At 57.0% G+C, this 23,784-nt stretch overlaps 1 protein-coding gene across 1 annotated transcript; it reads left to right on the top strand.

Moving 5' to 3' along the window:
• Positions 1-10,169: 10,169 nt before the first annotated feature.
• On the top strand, positions 10,170-22,984 carry CAPN11 (calpain 11; the record flags this gene model as incomplete). Its single annotated transcript, XM_081094641.1, has 21 exons — positions 10,170-10,397; positions 10,757-10,826; positions 13,156-13,274; positions 14,128-14,261; positions 14,455-14,623; positions 16,685-16,768; positions 16,864-16,949; positions 17,174-17,248; positions 17,400-17,560; positions 17,799-17,968; positions 19,399-19,410; positions 19,705-19,916; positions 20,451-20,490; positions 20,843-20,908; positions 20,975-21,032; positions 21,151-21,215; positions 21,504-21,572; positions 21,967-22,045; positions 22,138-22,254; positions 22,697-22,755; positions 22,867-22,984. The coding sequence occupies 21 exons, from the start codon at positions 10,170-10,172 to the stop codon at positions 22,891-22,893; spliced, it is 2,100 nt and encodes a 699-aa protein (XP_080950767.1). The 3' UTR covers positions 22,894-22,984.
• Positions 22,985-23,784: the final 800 nt, after the last annotated feature.

Consider the following 23,784-nt stretch of genomic DNA (forward strand, 5'->3'; position numbering starts at 1 on the left):
AAATATTTCCTGAGCAGGGATTGAGTGCCAGCCTAGTGCTGGGTGCTGCAAAGGAGCCAAGAGGCGAATGGTGGAATCCCTGAAGGAGGACGGAGACCACAGCGGGCCCCAAAGCCCACCTCACTTCCTCTCTAAGTGGGGCCAGCAGAAGATAATGGTTCAAATCCCGGCTCGGCCACGTACCAGCTGTGTGACCTTGGGCAAGGTGTCTCAAAGAGGAGAACTCGTGTTCTTTACACACAAAGTACTGCTGACGCCAAATGTGTGAGGGGGGGTGAGGGGAGGTGGGGGCTTTTCCCACACCAACCAATCCTCCAGCTCTGCAGGCACCAGCTGGGAGTCCTGCAATCCAGTTCAGCTCTGGACTGTCTTCCTTGAAGATAGCATTGTTACAGAAGACCAGAGAAAAACCAAGCAACGCTTAGAGAAAGGGGAGTTACATGTTATTATAATTATGCACGGGCCCAGAGAAAAATGTGTCTTTCCAATTCTGAGCCCCCAACATGGAGGAAACCTTCCCTAGTTCTACTTTTTCTAGTTCTTTGTCTCCCAAATTTGGGATGAGACTTCCGGGCCTCCTGAGAAAGAAGGCCTGTGTGCTGGGAAGGGGCCATGAGACCATATCCCAAGGCCTGGCCTGGTGCCAGCACTGACAATTCTGTCCAGGGCAGAGTTTTTGGCCTCTCTGGAATGGGAGTAGGCTTATTTTCCTTATTATTCAAGCCAGCAAGCGTTTACAGAAGCCAACATAGCAGGGTTAAACTTTCAAACAGCAGTTTTTATATAAGATGGAGGCTTCAGCATCAGCTCCTGTGGGGTCAGGGCTCCATCCCACAAAACTGCCCCCACGTCAGACGCCAGTCCCAAGTCCTGGGGTGTCACCTGTACTTCTGACTGACCAGCTCTAAGCAGGGGTTCCCACAACCCCCTTCTCAGATTCCATAATTCGCTATGATGGCTCACAGAACTCAGGGACACCTTCCTTACATGTAGCAGTGTGTTATATAAGGACATGATGAAGGGTACAAGGGGAGAGCCCGATGAGGAAGTACAGGGACCCCAGAAGGGACCCCGGAGCTTCTGTCCCTGTGGGGTTGGGAGGTGCCACCCTCCAGCAGGTGGATACGTCCCCCACCCAGACGCTCTCTAAACCCGGTACTTCCGGAAGTTTTATGGAGGTTTCATCACAGAGGAAAGGTAGATTTTTTTTTTTCTTTGATTTTTCGTGTCTTTGTCTCTTACAATGAAAGTATTGGTTCCTGGTGACAACAGCATTATAACGTGTGCACTGTATTCTACTACAGCCGTCCCCTTATCCATGGAACATGGTCCGAGGCCCCAGTGGGTGCCTGGAACTGCAGATTGTACTGAGCCCTATAGAGTCTGTGTTTTCCGATACATAACAAAGTTTAACGTATGGATTAGGCCCAGGAAGAGATGAACAACCATAACTGAAGGTAAAATAGGACAATTATAACTTATGTAAATGTGGTCTCTCTTTCTCCGATAACCACGACGGCTACTACGTGACTAACAGGCAGGTGTCGTCTACATCGGTGTTTTCAACCTTTTTCATCGCGTGGCACATAAACTAATTACTAAAATTCTGTGGCACACAAAAAAATAAATTGAATTTTTTGCCAACCTGACAAAAAAAAAAAATAGGTGTAATTTTTATTCATTCACATAGGATGGCTATGGTTGTGCTGGCTGTTGCCATATTGTTTACAATCTAAGGGAAAAGAGGCCAGTGCCCTGACTAAATAGTCAGGTATTGCATGTTTTAAAATGCTTGTGACACAGCAGTTGACGATCCCTGGTCTGCATCACAGACAAAGGGAGGAATCAGGTGCTGGGTTTAGCTCCCTTCTCTGTTGCCTCCACTTCTTCTTCTTCCTGTACGTTCCTGCTTTTCATTGGCTGCTTCGTCTTCCTTCCGTCTTGTGTCTAGGCATGATGGCTTATTAACTCAGTCCCCAGACCCCTGCCCTCCCTGGAGGAGGAGGTTGGGGCTGAAAGTTCATGGCTTAGACATTCTGGCGACAGCCCCCATCCTGAGGCCATCAAGAAGGCTCCAAGAGCCACCTCATTAAACAAAAGGTGCTCCTATCCCTCAGGAAACTCTTAGGGATTTCGGAGCTCTATGTCAGGAACCAGGGCAGAGACCAAATACATATTTTTTACTGTGTCACCTCTGGACCTCACTTTCTTCATCAATAAAATGGGAATAATGATACCATGGCCTTGAGCTGTTTTAAGGATTCAAGAAGTGAAGAGTTCTTAGTCCAGTGTTTGCCACACAAAGAATTTAGTAAACTATAATTTATATAATAAAGAGCTAATATGCAAATGGTCATCACACCCTCACGCCATAACAGCTCAGACACTCAACACTGGGGAGAGAGGAATGGGGATGAGCCACGCACAAATGAGCTCGTGAGAGAGGAATGGGGACCAGCCAGGCTGCAGTCTGGGATAGGGACAAGTGGCCCGCCCCACGGTCCCCTGCGGCTGCGGCCAGCCCAGGTGAAGCCAGCTAGGGTCCTGGGTGCCTGCAGCCGGCCAGTGGGAGGGAATCCTGGGTCCTAGGTGCAGGGCAAGGCAGAGGTGGTTAGGGACAATCAGGCCGGCAGGGGAGCAGTTAGGGGCAATCACACAGGCAGGCAGGCGGGCAAGCGGTTAGGAACCAGTGGTTCCGGATTGCGAGAGGCAGTCAGACATCCCCCGAGGGGTCCCGGATTGGAGAAGGTGCAGGCTGGGCTGAAGGACACACACCCCCCTGCCATGCACGAATTTCATGCACCGGGCCTCTAGTCATTTATATTCTTATAGATGAGGAAATTGAGACCTAAAAGGGAGGCAGAGAGCGCTTGCCTGCAGTCCACTTGGAACAAGGCTCTGGGATTCCATTCAGTTGCCCGAGCGTTCGCCCTGTGCCTGATGCACCGCCTGGCAGGGCCGAGGAGCACCGGGCAACCTCAACAGTCCCTGTCCTCAATGGCCCTACATTCTGTGCTAGAAAACTGTGCCACAGGCAGCACTGCCTGCCAGAGTCCCTCTTCCCCAGGGAGAGGCCTGACAGCCAGGCCAGCAGGCTAACCATGCCCTGGAGAGGTCAAGGGTGGCGTTGTGTCCCCCGAAAAAAGATACGTTGAAGTCCTACCTCAGGACCTCCGCACATGCCCTTATTTGGAAATAGGGTCGTTGCAGAAGGAATGGGCTAAGGTTTGGTCATGCTGGGGTAGGGTGGCCTGTCATCCTATACACCTGGCGTCTGTGAGAGGAGCAACAGGACAGGCAGGGAGTGGCTTTTGGAAATGAGGAAGTTTCAGGATAAAAAATCGGGCTGGGGTGTCAGGGGCAAGCCCTGGGCTGAAGGAGCCGGACTAGAACTTGTCCTGATTGGATATGCAGAGTGGGACAAAAGTAGGTTTACAGTTATGAGTCCACAAAGCAGAGTTTATTTTTGTATTATTGTTAATTATTGTATTATTTTCCTAGGAACAACTGTAAGCCTACTTCTGCTCCATCCTGTACGTGAGGACAGCCCACCCGGCAGAGGCCCCCTGGGGTGGGTGCTGAGTCTCCCATCCCTGCGGGGAGAGGGCCTCAGAGCGCCCCCTGGGGGCGGTGGGGAGGAGAGAGACCGGAAAGGCAGCTGTTAAAAGGAGCCACCGACCTAAGAACCCACTGCAATTGGAGCGTTCTGGGCGGGGGTGGGGTCCTCCTCCCCTCCCCCCAGAACCTTCAACTGTCACGCACCAGACTAGCCACCAAAATGATGTCCTCCCCAGGTAGGATCCGGGGCACATCCCAGGCCTGTGCTCTGCAGACCGGCCCCCCCACTCCCCCCGGAAAAGGGGCTGTGTCCCCTTGAGGGTCCTCTTCCTCAGACACTTGGGGAGAGAACAGGCTGTGGTTCAGAAACAGGAGCTTTCTCCTGGTCCCACTGAGAGGCTGACGTTGGGGCGAGGGGGGGACTGCTCACCACTGTGACAGCTGCCTGGGGACAAGGCCGGCGTGAGGGAACCCCAGCAACAGAAATAAAGCTCGGGGGACAGAGAGAACTGTCCTCGGCCTGGAAAGCAGGCCGGCTGGTCCTTCGGCGGCCCAGGAGCAGGCTCACAGGCACCAGGCCTCACGGCTGGGGGTACGGGTGGGGGCTGGGGAGCGCGGGGAGCACAGCAGACCGCAGTGGGGAGAGGAAGGGCTGGGCAGAACTGAGTTGTTCTGTGGGTGGGAGGTAAGTGGCCAGCGGGAGCCCCCAGCCTGTGCGGGCTCAGCCCTGCCCCGGAGCCAGCCTCAGAGACACCCTAGACCCCGCCTCCCAGCCTCTCGGGCCTCACCTGGGCCTGGCCCCAGGAGCAGACCTCAGCCCAGCCCTGGCTCCTCAGAAGCTCCCTAACGGGGAATCCAGTCAACATCTTCGTTCCTCCCAGCTGTGGGTCCTCAGCCGTCCTGTCTGATGGGGGACAGCCCTGCCCCCACTCTCTGAGATGACGCCCAGTCCGAGGGGGGAAACAGGACATGAGCTGGAACAGAGGCTTCCTGGCCACTCATGCTCCGCCGGCTGCCTGTCCTTCCCAGAGCCTGCCCTGTCCGTGTCTGCTGGCCATGCCCCCACCTAGCCCACCTAACAGGGCTTGGGCCAGTGCCCTATCTGGGGAAGGCTTGTTGATAATGGGGTGGAGTGTGTGCGTGCGTGCGTGCATGTGTGCGTGCGCGTGTGTGTCCACGCGCGTGTGCATGTGCGTGTGTGCGTGTGCGTGTGTGTGTGTGTGTGTGTGTGTATGAGTCCTCCCTGCCAGCAGGCTGAGTGCCCCGGGGACTAGGTGTCCAGGATGTCAAGCAAGGTTTGCAGTGAGGGCGGTGAGAATGCTCCTGAGCTGGGTGCTGACTGGGGCGGAGGCCTCCAGGGAGATGAGGGAAGAGGCGTCACCGTCATCGCCGTGTCTGCCCTCCGATGTTCCCTTGGCACCAGCACCTTCCGGGGTCCTCCAGGCCCCCAGGAGGCCTCTGCACAGCCGGGGAACAGCCTGGGCACAGAGCAGTTCGCCTGGCATGTGGGTGCCCTTCGCCATTCACTTAGCCCAGGTTCGCCACCCTCGCCACTCCTGACGTGTGCAGGATCACGGTCACGGGGCTGCCCCGGGCACTTAGGATGGTTAGCAGCAGCCACGGCCTCTGCCCACAGGATGCCAGGAGCACCCCACCCCGCTCCCCAGCTATGCCAACCGAAAACGCCCTGACGCATTCCCAGCATTCCCTGGGGGCATGATCGTCCCCGGTTGATAACCACTGACCCCACTGACCCACCTGACTTCTGTGGGCGGCCCTGGGAGGCTCCTGGGCCCGAGAAGGAGTCATTCCTGCCCTGCCAGCCCAGCGATAGGCCAGGCAACGAAGCAAACAGGTTCTCCATGCTCCTCCTCTCGTCCCCTCGGGGTTCTCCACCGCCTCCGGACCCTCCTCGGGAAGGGCCTGCAGGTCTCCCCTCACAGCCTTCCCCGGCTCCTAGCAGAGAAGTGAGCCACGTGTCCCCCAACACACACACACTCACACACACACTCACACCTCCCAGACACACACACACTTCACACACACACCCCTCACAGACACACCTCACAGACACACACCTCACAGACACACCTCACAGACACACACACACACTTCACACACACACACACTTCACACACACACACACTTCACACACACACACACCTCACAGACACACCTCACAGACACACACACACACACTTCACACACACACACACTTCACACACACACACACCTCACAGACACACCTCACACACACACACTTCACACACACACCTCACAGACACACCTCACAGACACACCTCACACACACACACTTCACACACACACACCTCACACACACACACACACTTCACACACACACACCTCACAGACACACACTTCACACACACACACCTCACAGACACACCTCACAGACACACACACACTTCACATACACACTCACACACACACCTCACACACACACCTCACAGACACACACACTTCACACACACACACCTCACAGACACACACATACTTCACAGACACACCCACACTTCACAGATACACACATTCACATTTCATAGACACACTCACATATCACAGGCACACACACTTTTCACAGACATGCTTCACAGACACACACATTCACATTTCATAGACATTCACATCACAGGCACACACACTTCACAGACACACACTCCTCAGAAACACACACACACACATTCCACAGACACGCCAGCACACCCCTGTTCCCCCCGTCTGAGGGAGCGGGAAGGAGTTACGGACCGTTTCTAAGAGAAGCCCCGAGGGCCGGCCTGGAAGAGAGAGGTGGAGAGAAGGCCAGAGGAAAACTCCCCAGCCTGGCTGCACCGCCCTCTGCCCCGCCCCCCCCCCACCCCGACTCTTCCAGAGCCAGGATCTCCTGGTGCCCTCCACCCCAGGCGCAGAGCAGGTGACAGGAGGCAGTCACTCCCCAGAACCTCCCTGATGATCCCCGGCCTGAGCGGCCTCTTTCCCTGGCCCCTGTCTCTGGGGCCCGCGAGCTGACCGTGCGGAGGGACAGCCTGGGGAGGGGCTTCTCGGAGTCCATGTGGGGGACTGTCCACTTCTGACTCCTCCAGGCCCAGAACAGAATACACATTCCCAAAGGCTGGCTGAGACGCGCTCAAACCTAACGATGGAGACAGACGAACACAGACGTCCCCACCGTGATGAGTGCGTGTGCTGCTCTCCTATGGCCCATGAGTCCCAAGAAGGAGGGTGTTCAGGGAGCCACGTGATCCTCGTAGGAGGCCCTCAATCAATACCAGTTGACCAGCCAGGGCGGTGGGGAGAAGGCGAGGAGCGTTCTCTGAGAACCTACTAAACACCGATCTTTTCCATGGGCGTCGCATCCCTTAACCCTGAAACACCCTGCAAGGAAGGATACAGTAGCCTCTTTATACCAAGGCCCAGAGATGTAAAGCAACTTGCCCAAGGTCACACAGCTCCTCACTCTGGCCGAGCAGCCCAGGGCAGAGCTCTGCTCAAGCGGAATCAGCTGCCTCCCAACCCCTTTTCCAACACCTTCTCCATCTCTGTCGCCCCCCACAGCTGAGGGGCCAGGCCAGAGGCTGGAGTGAGATGGAGGAAGGGATGGGCCTCCGCCCTCTCTCCAGCACAGCACCTGCTCCTCCACAGGCTCCGTCCAGGAGAGCAGCCGGTGTGCTGGGTGAGAGCACGGACGGGCCTGCCCAGGTGCGGCCCTGCCTCTGCTGCCCACCAGGTGTGTGGCCTCGACCACTCTGTGCCTCGGTTTCTCCCTCTGCAGCGGGGAGACAATAGTAAGCCTAGCCAAAAGGGTGTCGCGAGGACTCGGTGAGTTCATGCGTGTAACACGTTTTAACCGTGCCACGCCTGTGCCGAGCCCTCAGAGACCATTAACGCTTACTGTGATACAGGCCAGTCACTTTTCTGAGGGAGGATTCCTAATATCTTGCCGCCAAAGCCACAGGCGCTGTGGATTCCGGAGCCACGGACAGGACCCCAAGTCTTTCTTCAGCAAACCCACCCTAATCCTCACGGCCAAGAAGCTTTCCTTAGTGGGTCCCCAGAGCCTCCAGGCCCCAGGGACCCCCCAGGGACCCCAGCGAGGCCCTTCGGCTGCGGCCGGACCTCCGTTCACTGCCCTCACCAATGCCCAGGCCTGGCCTGTGGGCAGTGCTGGGTCGGACTCTGCAGGTCCCACCACTTACTGGGCACCGGCTCTGGGAGAGGCACGGAGCTGGGAACAGTCCGACGCAGCTGGGCCTAGGCGGCCCGTGCCCGAAGGTTTGGGCTTGTCAGGCCAACAAGAGGAGATGACAGGGGTCATTACTGGGCCCGGGAAGTCCCAAGGGGACGCTGACGTGGGCAGGAGAATGGGTTGCTGGGTGGGAAGCCCCCGAGCTGAGGAAGGTGGCTCTGGCTCCACAGGCCTCCCCGCTGAGGACAGGCACCTCCAGGAGGCGGGGTAAGGGCAAAGGTCAGGGCCTAGTCCCAGGCCCAGCCTTCCTTCTGTGACCTTGGGCGAGCGACTTGACCTCTGGGCTCCTGCCTCCCCTTCTGGTCAGCAGAGGTCTGCAGGGCCCTACCTCAGGGCCGTGTGCGGGGCACAGAACAGGTGCTCAGGGCCCTTAGCTCTGCTGCTCCCGCTCTTCTTGGGGGTCAGCTCGAGGGAGGGAGAATAGGGGAGACCCCGGCTCTGGCCCCTGAGACCCTAGTCCTCGGGGGGCTCAGGCTCCCCTCTGGACAGCCCTCTCTGTAGCTGTCCCCTCCTTTTCCTCATTCAGATCTCTCAGACGCTGGCCCCAGCTGGGCTCTGCTTAGTTCAGGCCTCGTCCTTCCTCCCTTCCCCCTAAGCTCCTCCTTGTTCCAGGGGAAGGACCCCCGGGGGCCAGCAGGGTAGGACTGGAGATCCAGAGTGATCTCGGCAATGTGGCCTCCCCTCCCCTCCCTCCCCCTCCCGGCTCTTGTCCGTGGTCCGCTGCTGGTGACAGCAGGAGTCAGTCCCCGGCGTGTGGGTGGGAGGCCGTCCTCGTCCTCAGGAAGGGACGCAGCAGCGTGTGGTCCCAGGGGAGGCCGTGCGGCAGGTGTCCCGGCCCCCAGCCGCCAGCCTGACCTTTCCCGTCAGAGGCTCAGCACCACCGCCCGCCTGGACTCCCCCTCCCGGGGAGCAGCCCCTGCCCTCTGCCCTCCATTATCTCCACGCTCCTCAAGAGGCAGAGTCTGCTGCAAGCTCTGGGGCTCATTTTTAAAAAACATTCTTATTGATTTTTGGGTTTTTTTAGAGAGGAAGGGAGAGGGAGAGGGAGAGGGAGAGGGAGAAGGGGAGGGGGAGGGGGAGGGGGAGGGGGAGGGGGAGGTCTGAGAGTGAAACATCCATTGGCTGTCTCCTGCACGCCCCCTACTGGGGATCGAGCCCCCAACCTGGACCTGTGCTTTCAGTGCCCAGGACGATGCCCAACCAACTGAGCCACACCGGCCAGGGCTGGGGATCATGTTTTCAACAGCTTTATTGAAATATGATTCACATGCCATACAGCTCACGAATGTAACGGTTTTCGTACATTTATGTACCACCATCACCACAATCAATTGTAGAACATTTTCATTCTCCCCGCCCCAGAAGAAGCCCGTACCCTTTAGCCATCAACCCCCAACCCCTCCATCCTCCTAAGTCCTCAGCAACCCCTCATCTTCTTTCCATATAGTTTGGCCTATTTGGGGCACTTTATATTGTTGGAACCGTACAATGTGCGATCTTTGTGAATGCTTTCTTCACTGAGCATCATGGTTTCAAGGTTCATCCATGCTGTAGCACGTGTCAATGCTTCATTTATTTTTGTTGCCAAGTAAATGTTGAAAAATATTCCATTGTAGGTATATTCCACACATCAGCTGGTGGGCATTTGGGGTTCCCCCCCCCCACCCCGCTTTTTGGCTATTGTAAATATTGCTGCTGGGAACATTTGTGTACAGGGTTTTGAGTGGACATGTGTTCTTATTTCTCGTGGGTATATATAGCTGGGGGTGAAATTGCTGGGTCCTGTGGTGATTCTATGTTTGACTGCCTGGGGAGCCTCCAGACCAGTGGTTCTCAACCTCCTGGCCCTTTAAACACAGTTCCTCATGTTGTGACCCAACCATAAAATTATTTTCGTTGCTACTTCATCACTGTCATGTTGCTACTGTGATGAATCGTCATGTAAATATCTGATATGCAGGATGGTCTTAGGCGACCCCTGTGAAAGGGTCATTCGACCGCCAAAGGGGTCGCGACCCACAGGTTGAGAACCGCTGCTCCAGACTGTTTCCTGGAAGTGGCAGCACCATTTGCCTTCCCGCCAGCAGTGTAGGAGGGCCCCAGTGTCTCCACCTCCTGGCCAACACTTGTCATTGTCAGCCTTTGTTTACAGCCATCCTGGTGGGGTGGTCTGTCATTGATGTGCAGCTGTCTGGTGACTAAAGAGGTGGAGCATCTTTTTCATGTGGTTATTGGCCACTTACGTATCTTCTTCCGAAGAATACCTGTGGAGAGCTTGTGTCCGTGTTTTTAATGGGGTTATTTGTCTTTTCATGATCAAGTGGATTCGGAGTTCATCAATAAGGGGATGGCGGCTCACATCAGCCACAACAGACTCAAGGCCAAGGGCGTGGGCCAACACAACAACGCCCACAACTACGGAAACCAGAGCTTTGAGGACCTGCGGGAGCTCTGTCTGAGGAAGGGGGAACTGTTCAAGGACCCCGCGTTTCCTGCCGAACCCACTTCTCTGGGCTTCAAGGACCTGGGCCCCAACTCCAAAAAAGTGCAGAACATCAGCTGGCGGAGGCCCAGTGTGGGCACCGGGAGGGGAGCACGGGCGCCTGGGGGCGGGGCGGAGCGCGTGGTGCCCTTTCCCTCCGATCCTCTCCAGGCCCCCTCAGCCCTCTGCTGGCCCTGGCACGAGGCCCCACCTCCATCAGGGCCGGGGACAGTTCTGCACGTGCCTAACCTCTCAGTAACCCCCGGGAGAGTCCTCGCCAACCTTCACTATCGCAGCCTACAACTGTGCCAAGCGGGTCCTGTCCCTCCCCGGCCCCTACCCACGTTTCCCCCTAGAACTTGGAGGTGGGAACCCTTCCCCAGGAACGTCGTTGGGAGGGAGGAGGGAGGGCGTGTCCTGGGCTCGCTGACACCTTTATTTCTTCACTGCAGGAAATCACAAGCAACCCTCACTTCATTATGAATGGGGTCAGCCCCACGGACATCTGCCAGGGGGTGCTGGGTGAGTGGGGAGCAGGGAGGCTGGTCTCCCCTGGAGGCGGGATGAATTGGGGAGGAGCGTGGAGGTGGGGGGTGCCAAGGTGTCTTTTTAAAAAAATATATATTTTTATTAATTTCGGAGAGGAAGGGCGAGGGAGAGAAAAACATCAGTGATGAGAGAGAATCATGGATTGGCTGCCTCCTGCACGCCCCCTACTGGGGATTGAGACCGCAACCCAGGCGTGTGTCTGACTGGGAATCGAACCGTGACCTCGTGGTTCATAGGTCAACGCTCAGCCACTGAGCCATGCTGGCTGGGCCCAAAGTGTCTTTCGAGGCTGGGGAACTGGGAGCCCTTAGGTTCAGACAACACCTTCCGTTTCCCTGTCACCCCCTTCTGAGGAGATGGCAGTGAGGGTGCCAGGTGGTCTTCCTGCTGCCCCTCACCTGGGTCCCGCCCTCCCCGCCGCCCTCTGGGCCAGGGGGTAGGCTGGGGGGGGGGGGATATTCGCTATTGGCCACAACACAATGACTCACCTCAGGCTCAGTGACCTACAGCCAGAAATGTGCTGTCACCTGAAGTCTCTGTGGGGCAGGAGCTCAGAAGCAGCACCGCTGGGGGCGGGGGGGCTGGCGCGGGGTCCTCGGGAGGCTGCTGCGGTCAGCACGCCAGTCGGGGGTGCGGTCACCTGAAGGTTGGACGGGGCTGGCGGATCCGCGTCCACAATGGTAGCCAGCTTCCCCGGTGTGAGTGATCTGAGAGAGACAAGGGGGCAGCTGTGATGTCTTACCACCTATTCCCAGGAGAACACACGCACACACACACACACACACAACACACACACATACACACAACGCACACATACACGCACAACACACACACAACATACACGCATACACACAACACATATATACACACATACACACAACATATGCATACACACACTCACAACACATATATATACATACACACAACACACAACACACATACACATACATACAACACATATATGCACGCACACAACACATATATGCACATACAACACGCACACACAACACATATACGCACATACACACAACACACACAACACACACATACACATACACACTCTCACACACACACACACTCACACATACACACACACTCTCACACACACACACACACACTCACACATACACACACTCACACACACACACACACTCACACACACACACAAACACACACACTCACACACACTCACACAAACACACACACTCACACACACACACTCACACACACACACACAGCACGAAGTCCCGCCCACACTGAAGGGGAGGGAGGAGGCCCCGCCTCCTGGGGGCAGAGAGTCCCCTCTTGGAGCCTCGGCAGGTGTCAGGGCTTCCCCGTTGGCCTCTCAGGTGCAGAGCGTGGCCCCTGGCCCCTCTCCCACAGGCTCCCGTGCACAGTCCCGAGAGAGATTGTCCTCCCTAAACCTGGTCCTATCCATGGTTTCCTCCAAACGCCTCCTGGCATCTTCAGGGAGAAGGCCAGGGCAGGTTCCCTCCGACCTGTGGCTGTGGGAAGAGCAGGGTGTGGGCAGGGCAGAGGCCGAGGAGTCCTCGGGCCCATGCGCTGGAGCAGCCCCGGGCTATTGGAGAAGAAAACTGGCTCCTCCCTGGGTGCCCTTTTGGCAACGGAGGATTGATGTGTCCTTAACCTCCCTTCCCCACCCTCTGCCTCCCTCCCCGGCACCTCGCAGCCTGGAGGCCGTGGGTCATCCCAGACGCTGGCCCAGGGCCCTCAGCCTCCACCTGGCCCAGGGTACTCACCACATGGCACCACCTGCCCCCCAGCCCCACCACGGGGTCTGAGATCCCAGAGGACAGATGGCAATGGATGGCCTCAGCCCGGGCACACTGCCCAACACCTGGCCCCAGAGACCTGGGGTGCAGGCTGAGCCCCTTGGGTCTCCAATATTACGTGGGTGACATCAGGGAGAGACGTCGTGGCCGCACCAGTGTGACCATGGGGGAGAGGTGGGGGCCCTGGGAGATGACTGGCTCTCTCCCAAAGGAGGCAGGTCCCGGAGGGAGGAGCTACACCGAGGCCAAAAATGCCTCCTCCCCAGATCCCAAAACAGAAGCAGCGGCTCTCATTGGCAAATCCCTCTCCTAAAAGAAACGGGGAGAAGCTCACTGCCCCCGCACCGCACAGGCTGTCCCTCCTGCCCTGCTCCCCGCCCCCCATTAGCTTCCTCAGTGGGAGGGCCAGCTGGGGAGGGGCCACAGAGCCAGCTCCTGCTCCTCAGTGGTCGGATTTGGACCCCCACACTGTGGGAGCGCTCAGGGGGAGCCCCTGCCCGCCTTTGCAGGGGACTGCTGGCTGCTGGCTGCCATCGGCTCCCTCACCACGTGCCCCAAGCTGCTGTACCGCGTGGTGCCCAAGGGGCAGAGCTTCAAGAAAAACTATGCTGGCATCTTCCATTTTCAGGTGAAGGGCGATGGGAAGGCAGAGCGGCTTTGTGGGGGGCGGGGGTGTGTGTGTGTGGCGGGGAAGTATGGAGGGAGGGAGGGAAAGAATGACTATGTGCTTTGAAGTTTGCCTTTTTTCTTCTCTTTTTGAAAAATGACATTTATGCCTCAGCATAAATGTGGAGCATTGTTCCATTCACCGAAAGGTCAAGAGTTTGATCCCAGTCAGGGCTTATACTAGGTTTCGAGTTCGAATCCTGACCCCCATTCCGGGCATGTGCAGAAGGCAGCCTATTGACGTTTCTCACATCGATGTCTCTCTCTCTCTCTCTCTCTCCCTCTCTCTCTCTCTCTCTCTCTCTCTCTCTCTCTCTCTCCCCCTCTCTCCCTCCCTCATACACACACATACATATACATATATGTGTGTATGTATGATATTGGGAGTCTCATCACAATTGCTCTTCAGATTTAGCAACATGTGGATAAATTCACCATGTCATACAAACATATCTGAGAATCACAAGAATTTTTAAGACTTAAGACGTCAGGAGTCCTAAAGTCCAGCCAAGGTCAAAAGTCCAGCCAGGGTACCCCTGGAGGCCATGGCAGGACCTGCAGATGAGGCTGGTGGTGAAATTCAGGCTTCTCATCCTCTTTCAGTCTCTCTCAGCCATTCTGGGGGAGTCACACCTTTGACACTGACGTGTCACTGAATCTGGCCACCAGGAGGCGCTGGTGCAACAGAGTTCCCATGCAAGTGTGTGTGTGTGTGTGTGTGTGTGTGTGTGTGTGTGCTTGTGCTTAGCGGAAGCGGGTGGCAGACAGGAGCCAGATGCCTCATGGCCCACTGAGGCCCACCTTGCTGCCCACAGATTTGGCAGTTTGGGCAGTGGGTCAACGTGGTGGTGGATGACCGGCTACCCACAAAGAACGGCAAGCTGTTGTTTGTGCACTCGGGCGAGCGCGCTGAGTTCTGGAGTGCCCTCCTGGAGAAGGCGTACGCCAAGTGAGTGCCCTGAGCCAAGGAACTGGGCTTGCTCCAAACCTGCCCGCCCGCTGGCAGCGATGGGGCAGCTGGAATCAAGGGGAAAGGCAGAGGGAGGGGTGGCAGGGCATCCTTCCCTCCCCTCGCCTGACCCCCTGGTGTCCAAGCTCGCAGCTCTATCCCGGAGCCCACGGTGCCCTCGCTGTGCCCGCAGGCTGAGCGGGTCCTACGAGGCGCTGTCGGGGGGCAACACGATGGAGGGCTTTGAGGACTTCACGGGGGGCGTGACCCACAGCTTCGAGCTGCAGCAGCCCCCGAAGAACCTGCTGAGGATGCTGCGGAAGGCCATAGACCGCTCTTCTCTCATGGGCTGCTCCATCGAAGTAAGTCATGCGTGGGCCTGCCTCACGACCTTCCCCCGGGTACCTGCACTGCTGGCGCCTTCGCGTGCACACTTCAGCTCAAGTGCCCCTTCCTCGGGTGGGCCCTCCTGCCTCCCAATCTAGCAGCTTCCCCGGCCCCCACTGAAATGACAACACACAATTCTGCTCTGTGTATTTATTCACACCCCGGTCTCTTCTGCACCCAGTTTTCACATTCCATGAAGGCATTGACTTCTTGGTCCCATTCACTGCCTGATCCTGGGCCCTAGGATGGCACTTGGTATGCAATGGCTACTCAACCAACACTTGCTCAGCTGGACAAACGCACCTGGAGTGCTGCCGTATGACTCGGCGATTGCGTTCTTGTGCACTTACCCCGGAGAAGTAAAGACATGTTCACACAAAAGCCTGAACACAAATGTGTATAGAAACTTTATTTATAATAGCCAGACCCTGGAAACAACCTAGATGTCCTTCGAAGGGTGGATAGTTAAACAGTGGCGCACATACCATGGAGCACACTACTCAGCAATAAAAAGAAACAATGAACTGGCCCCGGCCAGGTGGCTCAGTTGGTTGGAGCATCGTCCCATGTACCAAGAGGTTGTAAGTTCGATTCCTGGTCAGGACACATACCTAGGTTTCAGGTTCAATCCCTGGTCGGGGTGCGTGGGAGAGGCAACCTATCAATGTTCCTCTCACATTGATGTTTCTCTCCCTTCTTCTCCCTCTAAAAGGGAGAACAACAACAAAAAAGATATCCTCAGGTGAGGATTTTATAAAATGAACTATTGGCATGTGAACAACTTAGGCAAATCTCAAAGGAGTTATGTTGAATTAAAAAACAATCTGCCTGGCCAGTATGGCTCAATGGTTAAGCACCGACCTATGAACCAGAAGATCAGGGCTCGATCACCAGTGCCGGGAGGCAGCCGATCCATGATTCTGTTTTGTTTTTTTTAAGTATTTTTTTTATTGATTTCAGAGAGGAAGGGAGAGGGAGAGCGAGATAGAAACATCAATGATGAGAGAGAATCATTGATTGGCTGCCTCCTGCACGCCCCACACTGGGGATTGAGCCTGCAACCTGGGCACATGCCCTGACCTGGAATCAAACCATGACCTCCTGGTTCATAGGTCAATGCTCAACCACTGAGCTATGCCGGTCAGGCTAATCCATGATTCTTTCTCATCATTGATGTTTCTATCTCTCTCTTCCTTTCGGAAATCAATAAAAATATATTTTTAAAAAAACAATCCCAAAAGGTTTCATGCTGTATGATTCTATTTATACGACAGTCTTGAAATGACAAATGAAAAATGGAGAACAGATTAGAGCAGTGGTTCTCAATCTGTGGGTCGCCACCCCTTTGGCGGTCGAACGACCCTTTCACAGGGGTCACCTAAGACCATTGGAAAACACATATATAATTACATATTGTTTTTGTGATTAATCACTATGCTTTAATTATGTTCAATTTGTAACAATGAAAATACATCCTGCAAATCAGATATTTACATGACGATTCATAACAGTAGCAACATTACAGTTACGAAGTAGCAACGAAAATAATTTTATGGTTGGGGGTCACCACAGCATGAGGAACTGTATTAAAGGGTCGCGGCATGAGGAAGGTTGAGAACCACTGGATTAGCAGTTGTCAGAGGTTAGGGAGGAGGGTAGCAAGAAGAGGTCATAGAGGACAAGAGAGGTGTTTGGGGGACGGAGATCTATCACCACTGGTGGTGGATACACGAAACTACACGTGTGATACAACTATTTAGAACGCACACATGAGGACTAGTAAAAATGAGGGCGTCTGTATAAAAGTGGTCAATTGCATCCACACCAGCGTCCTGGCTTTGACATTGAGCAGTAGCTCTGTGAGAGGTTCCAAGCAGGGGAAACTGGCTGCGGGCGCACGAGATCTGTGTTCTGTCTTACAGCTGCATCTTCAGTTCTTTGAAAATGCAAAGTATAATCTTCAAGGACTCCTGTCTTCAGCCCCCCAATCCCTCTGCCCGGATCCTGAATCCCTTTCCTTCCTCTCTGTGCCGCAGATCACCAGCGAGAGCCAGCTGGAATCCGTGACCCAGAGGATGCTGGTGAGAGGACATGCCTACTCAGTGACCGGCCTCCGGGATGTGAGTCCGACCACTGCGCCTTACCTGGGGGGCACGTGAGGAGGCAACTTCCTCCTGCCCCCATGCCCCTGACCTTGACCCACTCCCCCACCCAGGTCTCCTACCGCGGCAATATGGAAACCCTCATTCGGATCCGGAATCCCTGGGGCCGAATGGAGTGGAATGGAGCCTGGAGTGACAAGTAGGTGCCCTGGACCAGTGCTCTCCGGTAAGGGGCAGAGCACACAGCAGGCCCATGAGCAAGGCCATGCCACAGAGGGACCCACGGGCGCACCCAGGTGCACCCCTCCCCTCTAGATTCTCCATGTAGCTCAGGACCCCAGTAGGCAGGCACTCAGGGGTGAGGGCATGTCCGGGAGAAAAGGAGGTACCTCCTGCCCCCCTCACTGCCTGTCCCTGCTCCAGTGCCAAGGAGTGGGAAGAGGTGTCCCCAAACACTCGGAAGCAGCTGCTGCACAAGATGGAGGACGGGGAGTTCTGGTCAGTGCAGCCTGATGGGCTTTTCCTCCCCTGAGCCCCCCGCTTCCTCCCCGGCTCCCACTGGGTGGTGGATGTGGGGGTCCTGGGAAGAGGGGTCCCATGGGTGTGGGTGCGCCGATGATGGGCTCTTGCATCCACCCCTCCACCACAGGATGTCCTACCAAGACTTCATGAGGAATTTCACTTCCCTGGAGATCTGCAGCCTGATGCCCGATGCGCTCTTGGGGGACTACAAGAGCTGTTGGCACACCACCTTCTACGAGGGCAGCTGGCGGCGGGGCAGCACGGCGGGGGGCTGCAGGAACCACCTCGGTGGGTGCAGGGGGCCCGGGAGGGGCCACCGACTCACCACACAGCCCCGCCTGGGGCCCAGGGGCCCAGAGGCCCAGGGGTCAGGGTCCACCACGAGGTCAGGGGCCCAGGGGCCCAGGGGTCAGGGTCCACCACGAGGTCAGGGGCCCCGTCAGACCTGTTGAGGAGGCAGGCGTGTGGCTGGGAAGCCGGGGCAACCTGGGAAGGGCAGAGCCATCCTGACCTGCTTCCTCCACAGACACATTCTGGACCAACCCCCAGTTTAGGATCTCTCTCCTCAACGAGGACGACGACCTAGAGGAGGATGAAGTCATCTGCACCTGCCTGGTCGCCCTGATGCAGAAGAACTGGCGGCAGGCGCGGCCCCAGGGGGCCCAGCTGCTCACCATCGGCTTCGTCCTCTACAAGGTGGGCACCCGGTGGGGGACCCTCCCGGCCACTCTGTTCCCTCCCCCGGCCTCACCCGGGAGGGCCCCTCCCCCACAGGCTCCGCGCCCTGCCTCTGTCTGGAGTCGGTGCATTGTGTTTTGAGGCGGGGCCAGCTGTTTCCTTCTGACAGATTATTTTATCTAACACTGAGGTAGCACTTCCTTTGTGCCAGGCATCCTTCCAAAGGCCCCTGTGAATAGTAGCGCCTTTTATGAAGAGGAAGGAAAGTATGGGGGCCAGAGAAGTGAGGCCACTTGCCCCAGCTCACACCTCCACGCAGCAGCCGCAGAACCTGTGTCCCGGTTCCCAGGCACTTGGAGACGTCGGCCCGAGCCCCCCAAGCCTCCCCCAGGTGCCCCAGCAGGAGCGCTGACTCCAGCGACCAAGAGAAATCCCTGACAAGTGTCTCCCCATCCACGCTTTGCAAAATCCTAGAAACGGCCATTTATTTGTTCACTCACGTATTCACCGAGTCTGCCAGGCCCCAGTCCAGCCTCCAGTGGTTCAACGGCGACGAAAACAGGACACAAGCCAGGTCGTCCTCTAGGCTGAGTCTGTCCAGTTAACAGACACACCTGTAGTAAGGCATTGCCAAGGTTTGGGGCAGTCCTCCAGGGGCACGGCTGCTCCCCGCCCACCACCAGGCTACAGCGCCATCAGCATAGCGAAGTCCTGGCCGTCCCTGCTGGAGAGCAGCCTGTTTGTCTTGGTTTATCTCACCTTTTCGCAAACATATCGGTGTGCCCTCAGTGTCATGGCCCGCACCGGTCTGCTGCAGGACAGCGGAGCTGCTCATGGTGAAGAAAATGCTCTCTGAGCAGCAGTTCTCAACCTGTGGGTCGCGACCCCTTTGGGGGTCGAACGACCCTGTCACAGGGGTCGCCTAAGACCATCGGAAAACACATATATAATTACCTATTGTTTTGTGATTAATCACTATGCTTTAATTATGTTCAATGTGTAACAATGAAACTGGGGGTCACCACACCATGAGGAGCTGTGTTAAAGGGCCGCAGCAGGAGGAAGGCTGAGAACCACTGCTCTAGACTTTCACCCCAGCTCTTCCAAGTCTAAGCAGTGTGCACGGGGCATGTCACCTCACCTCTTGCGGGCTGTATTCTGTCTTCAACCTGCAGTGGTAAAGCTCTCCCCTTGGCAAACTGTGTGAACTGTACTCTGCTGGCCGAAGCTGAGTGGCTCTAAAGGCTGGGACTTTTAACAGAGCCCATGCCTCACCCCATCACCAGTCCCTGGTGTCCTTAACACATCCCTACGTGCGGGTGCGCGCGCGCGCACACACACACACACACACACACACACACACTATGCACACCTCTCACATGGCTTCCACAGGCTGGAGCCCCTTCACCATCCTGGGGACCTGACCCTCCGCTCTCTTCCCTTCCCAGGTGCCAAAGGAGGTACAGAAGACGTGGGCTTGATCCTGGCCAGGACGCGTGTGGATGGGCCAAGGGTGGAGTTTGGCAAAGGGCTCTGGGGGCCACTGGGTTAGGATTCCAGCCCCCTTAAGCCCTGGGTGGAAGCCAGGGGAAAAAGAGGTCACACTAGGGTCACTACCAGGTGGGTGGTGTCCAGAACCGGTCAGTCGGTGGGGATGTCTCCCCGAAACCCTGCCCAGCCAGGCTTCTCCTTGGAGGCCCCGCTCCCCCAGCTCCCCCAGGCCAGCCCTGTACCCACCTCCAGGGCACATATAGTTGCAGGACACCCAGGATATTCACCTGAAGAAGGAGTTCTTCCTGAAGTACCCGGACCATGGCTTCTCGGAGATCTTCACCACCTCGCGGGAGGTGAGCAGCCACCTCCAGCTGCCGCCGGGGGAATACATCATCATCCCCTCCACCTTCGAGCAGCACAAGGACGCCGACTTCCTGCTCCGGGTCTTCACGGAGAAGCACAGCGAGTCCTGGTGAGGGGCCCGCCTTGCTGCTCCAAGGCCACCTGCTCAAGAGTGTGAGATAGCTGCCCCGGCCGGTGCCGCTCAATGGTTAGGGCACTAGCTCATGAACCAAGGGTTGTGGGTTCGAGCCCTGGCCCCCGCCAGGGCTGGGAGTGGGGAGGGGCAATCAATTGATGTGTCTCTCTCACACTGATGTCTCTCTCTCTCTGCCCCCCTTCCCTCCCTCCCTTTCACTCTTTCTAAAGATCAATGAAAAAATATCCTTAAGATTAACCAAAAGAGAGAGAGAGAGAGAGAAGATATCAAGTTCAGGGAGCAGTCATCTGGTCCCCCCAACCTTGTCCCTGTTTTACAGTCAGGGAGACTGAGGCACAGGAGGGGAAGTCCCAGTTAGTGGCAGAAGCAGAACTGGAACCCAGCTGCCACGAGCCCATTCCATATTGCTTCAGATGTATGACTGGCTCCCCTCCCACCGCCCACCCCCACGGACACCCCTGTCTCCCTGACCCCTGGTAACCCCAAGCTTCCTTCTCTCTTGCCCAGGGAACTAGATGAAGCCAACTGTGCCGAGATACTCCAGGAGGTGAGGGGGGTGGAGGGGGGGGGGGTGCCAGCCGGCGTAGCTCAGTGGTTGAGCACTGACCTATGAACCAGGAAGTCACGGTTCAATTCCTGGTCAGGACACATGCCCGGTTTTCAGGCTCGACCCCCCAGTGGGGGGCGTTCAGGAGGCAGCCAATCAATGATTCTCTCTTATCATGAATGCTTCTATCTCTCTCTCCCTTTCCCTTCTGCTCTGAAATCAATAAAAATATCTTTAAAAAAAGGAGAGAGAGAGATGAGGGGGGCTCTGGGGTGGGGGGATCGGAGGAAGCCTCTGGCGGGTGTGAAGGAACTTTCTGGACTGGGTTCCTTTCCCATTCCTCTTCCTCCAGGAGGTCATCTCGGAGAGTGACATAGACCCGGACTTCAAGCATCTGTTTGAGAGAGTGGCAGGAGAGGTGAGGGCTGAGGGCCGGGGGCTTGGGGCTCAGTGGGCTGCACAGGGTGACAGTCCCCCTTCCTAGGACCTGGAGATCGGCACGTACGCGCTCCACAGGCTGCTCAACAAGGTGGTCTCCAAACGTGAGTCTTCCAGCCCCGCCACTCCCGGCCACTCCCTACGGCACGGCCCCACCTGGACCACTGTCTGCGCCCCCACACCCCCACTCACTCCTTCCCCTCCTGCCCTCCCCCCTCACAGTCAGAAACTTCAAGTGCAAGGGCTTTGGCGTGGACGTGTGCCGCTGCATGATCAACATCATGGACGTATCCCCCTGCCCCGTGGGCGGTCCTGTCCAGTGCCCTCCTGCCCCTGTCCCCCTACCCCTCAGCCTGGTCCCCATGTGGCCGCCTCTCGGGCCAGCCATGCCCGCCCTCCTGATGGGGAGTAGGCTCTGGGGTAGCAAATGACGCCAGCTCTTCTGGCTCTTTCCACACTTACCATCAGGACTCCCCTGGTCTTATGCCTCCCCTACCCCCTGAGTCTCTCCACTTCCCTGGCCCCCGGAAGCCCCCCCACACTCCCTTCTCAGATATCCTTGACCACCCCCCCAGAAAGATGGCTCTGGCAAGCTAGGGCTTCCGGAGTTCCAGATCCTGTGGAGAAAAATCAAGAAATGGACGGTAACGGGCATGGAGGGGGCACCTCATGGGGGTGAGAGAGGGAGGGCCTCAAGAGGGATGGGGACTAATAATGATGAAGCGAGAAGGGGAGCTTCTGACTAGACACACACATGCACACACGCTCATGCGTGGACACACATGCACACTCAGCAGGCCAGGATCTGCCGAAGCGTTGGTGTCAAACACGCAGAGCCCTGGCAGGGTGCCAAGACCCTGCAAGGCCTGGAATCCACCCCGCAGTCACCAGCAGACAGGAATCGTGGGCACTCAGGGGATGAGCCAGGGCAGGGAGCCCCGAGGGTCCCGGGTAGCAGCTGTGAGTCAACCACACCGAAGTAATGATTGCCACCACCATGCTGCGCATACGGCCCACCTGATCTGGGGGTCCTTTCAGGACATCTTCCAAGAATGTGACGAGGACAACTCGGGCACCTTGAACTCCTACGAGATGCGCTTGGCAATTGAGAAAGCAGGTGGCCAGGGGCCAGGAGGGGGCTTTGGGGCCGGGAGGAGGGAGGCAGTGGGCAGAGGACCGGACTCTCCTCTGCTCCCCTCTCTCTCCCAGGCATCAAGGTGAACAACAAGGTGACACAGGTGCTGGTGGCCAGGTATGCGAATGACGACATGCTCATGGATTTCGACAGCTTCATCAGTTGTTTCCTGAGGCTGAAGGCCATGTTCAGTGAGTCAGGCACCTGCCCGCTCCCCCTCCCTTGCCCACCCCAGGCGGGACCACTGGCCTTCTCCCACATACTCACATGCGGAAAGCTGTTCCAAAGCCCCCCTCCACTCCCCCTTACAGGGCACAGCCAGTCTGGGTTCAAATCCCAGCTCCCCCCGTGGCTGCTCTGTGCCTTAAGCGAGTCACTTTCTCTCTTGTGCCTCCATTGCCTTGCCTATAAAATGGGAGTAATGATGGCCCTGCCCTCACAGGATGAAAGTACGGATGAGATGCGTTGGTGTATGTATGGAGATCACTCAGAACAGGGCCTGGCTTCATGAATCCCCTGCTGGGCTGGGGGGTAGGCAGGGACAGCTGCTTGCACCCTCCCTGGTTGGCAGTGGTTTCTCAGATACAGCCACTGACTCCGCTCAACCCTCTCCCCTCGCCCCTCCCCCAACAGCATACTTTCTAACTATGGACCCCAAGAAAACTGGGCATATCCAGCTGGACCTGGACCAGGTACATGGGAGGGATCTTCCGGTACCCCCGCCCCTGGCTCCCCTGCCCTCTGCTCTCCCCAGCTGTCCTGCCCCACCTCCACCCTCACACCTGCTTCTTCTCTCCCCACAGTGGCTGCAGATCACCATGTGGGGATAGAGGGGCTGCAGGAGCCTGGCTACCTACCACCACCACCACCACCACCAATCGCCCAGAGGGGCGGGCACTCTTCACACTCTCAACTCTGCCATCTGCTGGTGGGATGGGCAGCTGGGTCCCCGAGGCCCTGCCTACTCCATCCTCGCACCTCCGCCCCCAGCGCCCAGCTCAGTGTTTCTGTTTTTCCCCAGCCCGGCTCCTGGATTCACCCCACAGCCTCTCCCTCTCAGCACCCGTTATTAAAGGCTAAGTGAGACTTCCCCCGGACTCCTGGCGGGGAGGCTCTCCACACTTTCTGTCCTGCCCACCCCTGCCTGCTGCCCACCCTCCTGGCATGGCCTCTCTCTCCCGCTCAGGGGCATTAATATAGTAAGCGGCACGCGGTCCCCGCTTCCTGTCTCTGTTTCCATGCCAGGAATAGACTGGCGGGAGCGGGAGTCACTTCCCCAGGGACTAAAGAGGGGCCCCGGTAGCGTTCAGTTGGAGCGGTACCACCCGCCTCCAGGGAGCATTTGACATGTGCGGTTGTCACCAAAGCCAGAGGGCAATGCCAGGGGTGCTTTCCGCACAGCAGGCCCTGGGAACTGTATGGAGCCTGTGAGTACCAGGGAGCGACATCGAGGGGCGGTCTGAGCCAGGGGCCAACCAAGCCTCCCGCTGGAGCTGCGTGGGGGCCCTGAGCCTCCTCTCTCGTCTTAGGGGTCCCCAGGGCCCTGAGCCTCCTCTCTCATCTCACCCCTCAAACTGAGATCTCAGGAGGTGGCATGGCAGGTGCCTCAAAGGTTAAAAAAAAATCCAGCAGCGGCAAAAGCCAGCAGGTCAGAAACGAACTGACTCCCTGAGTTGGAGGCTGGAAGGGGTGAGAAGTGTGGCCACAGGTCAGTTCACTCC

This window comes from Myotis nattereri (assembly GCF_964212035.1).
Source record: "Myotis nattereri genome assembly, chromosome: 6".
Classification (NCBI taxonomy): Eukaryota; Metazoa; Chordata; class Mammalia; order Chiroptera; family Vespertilionidae; genus Myotis; species Myotis nattereri.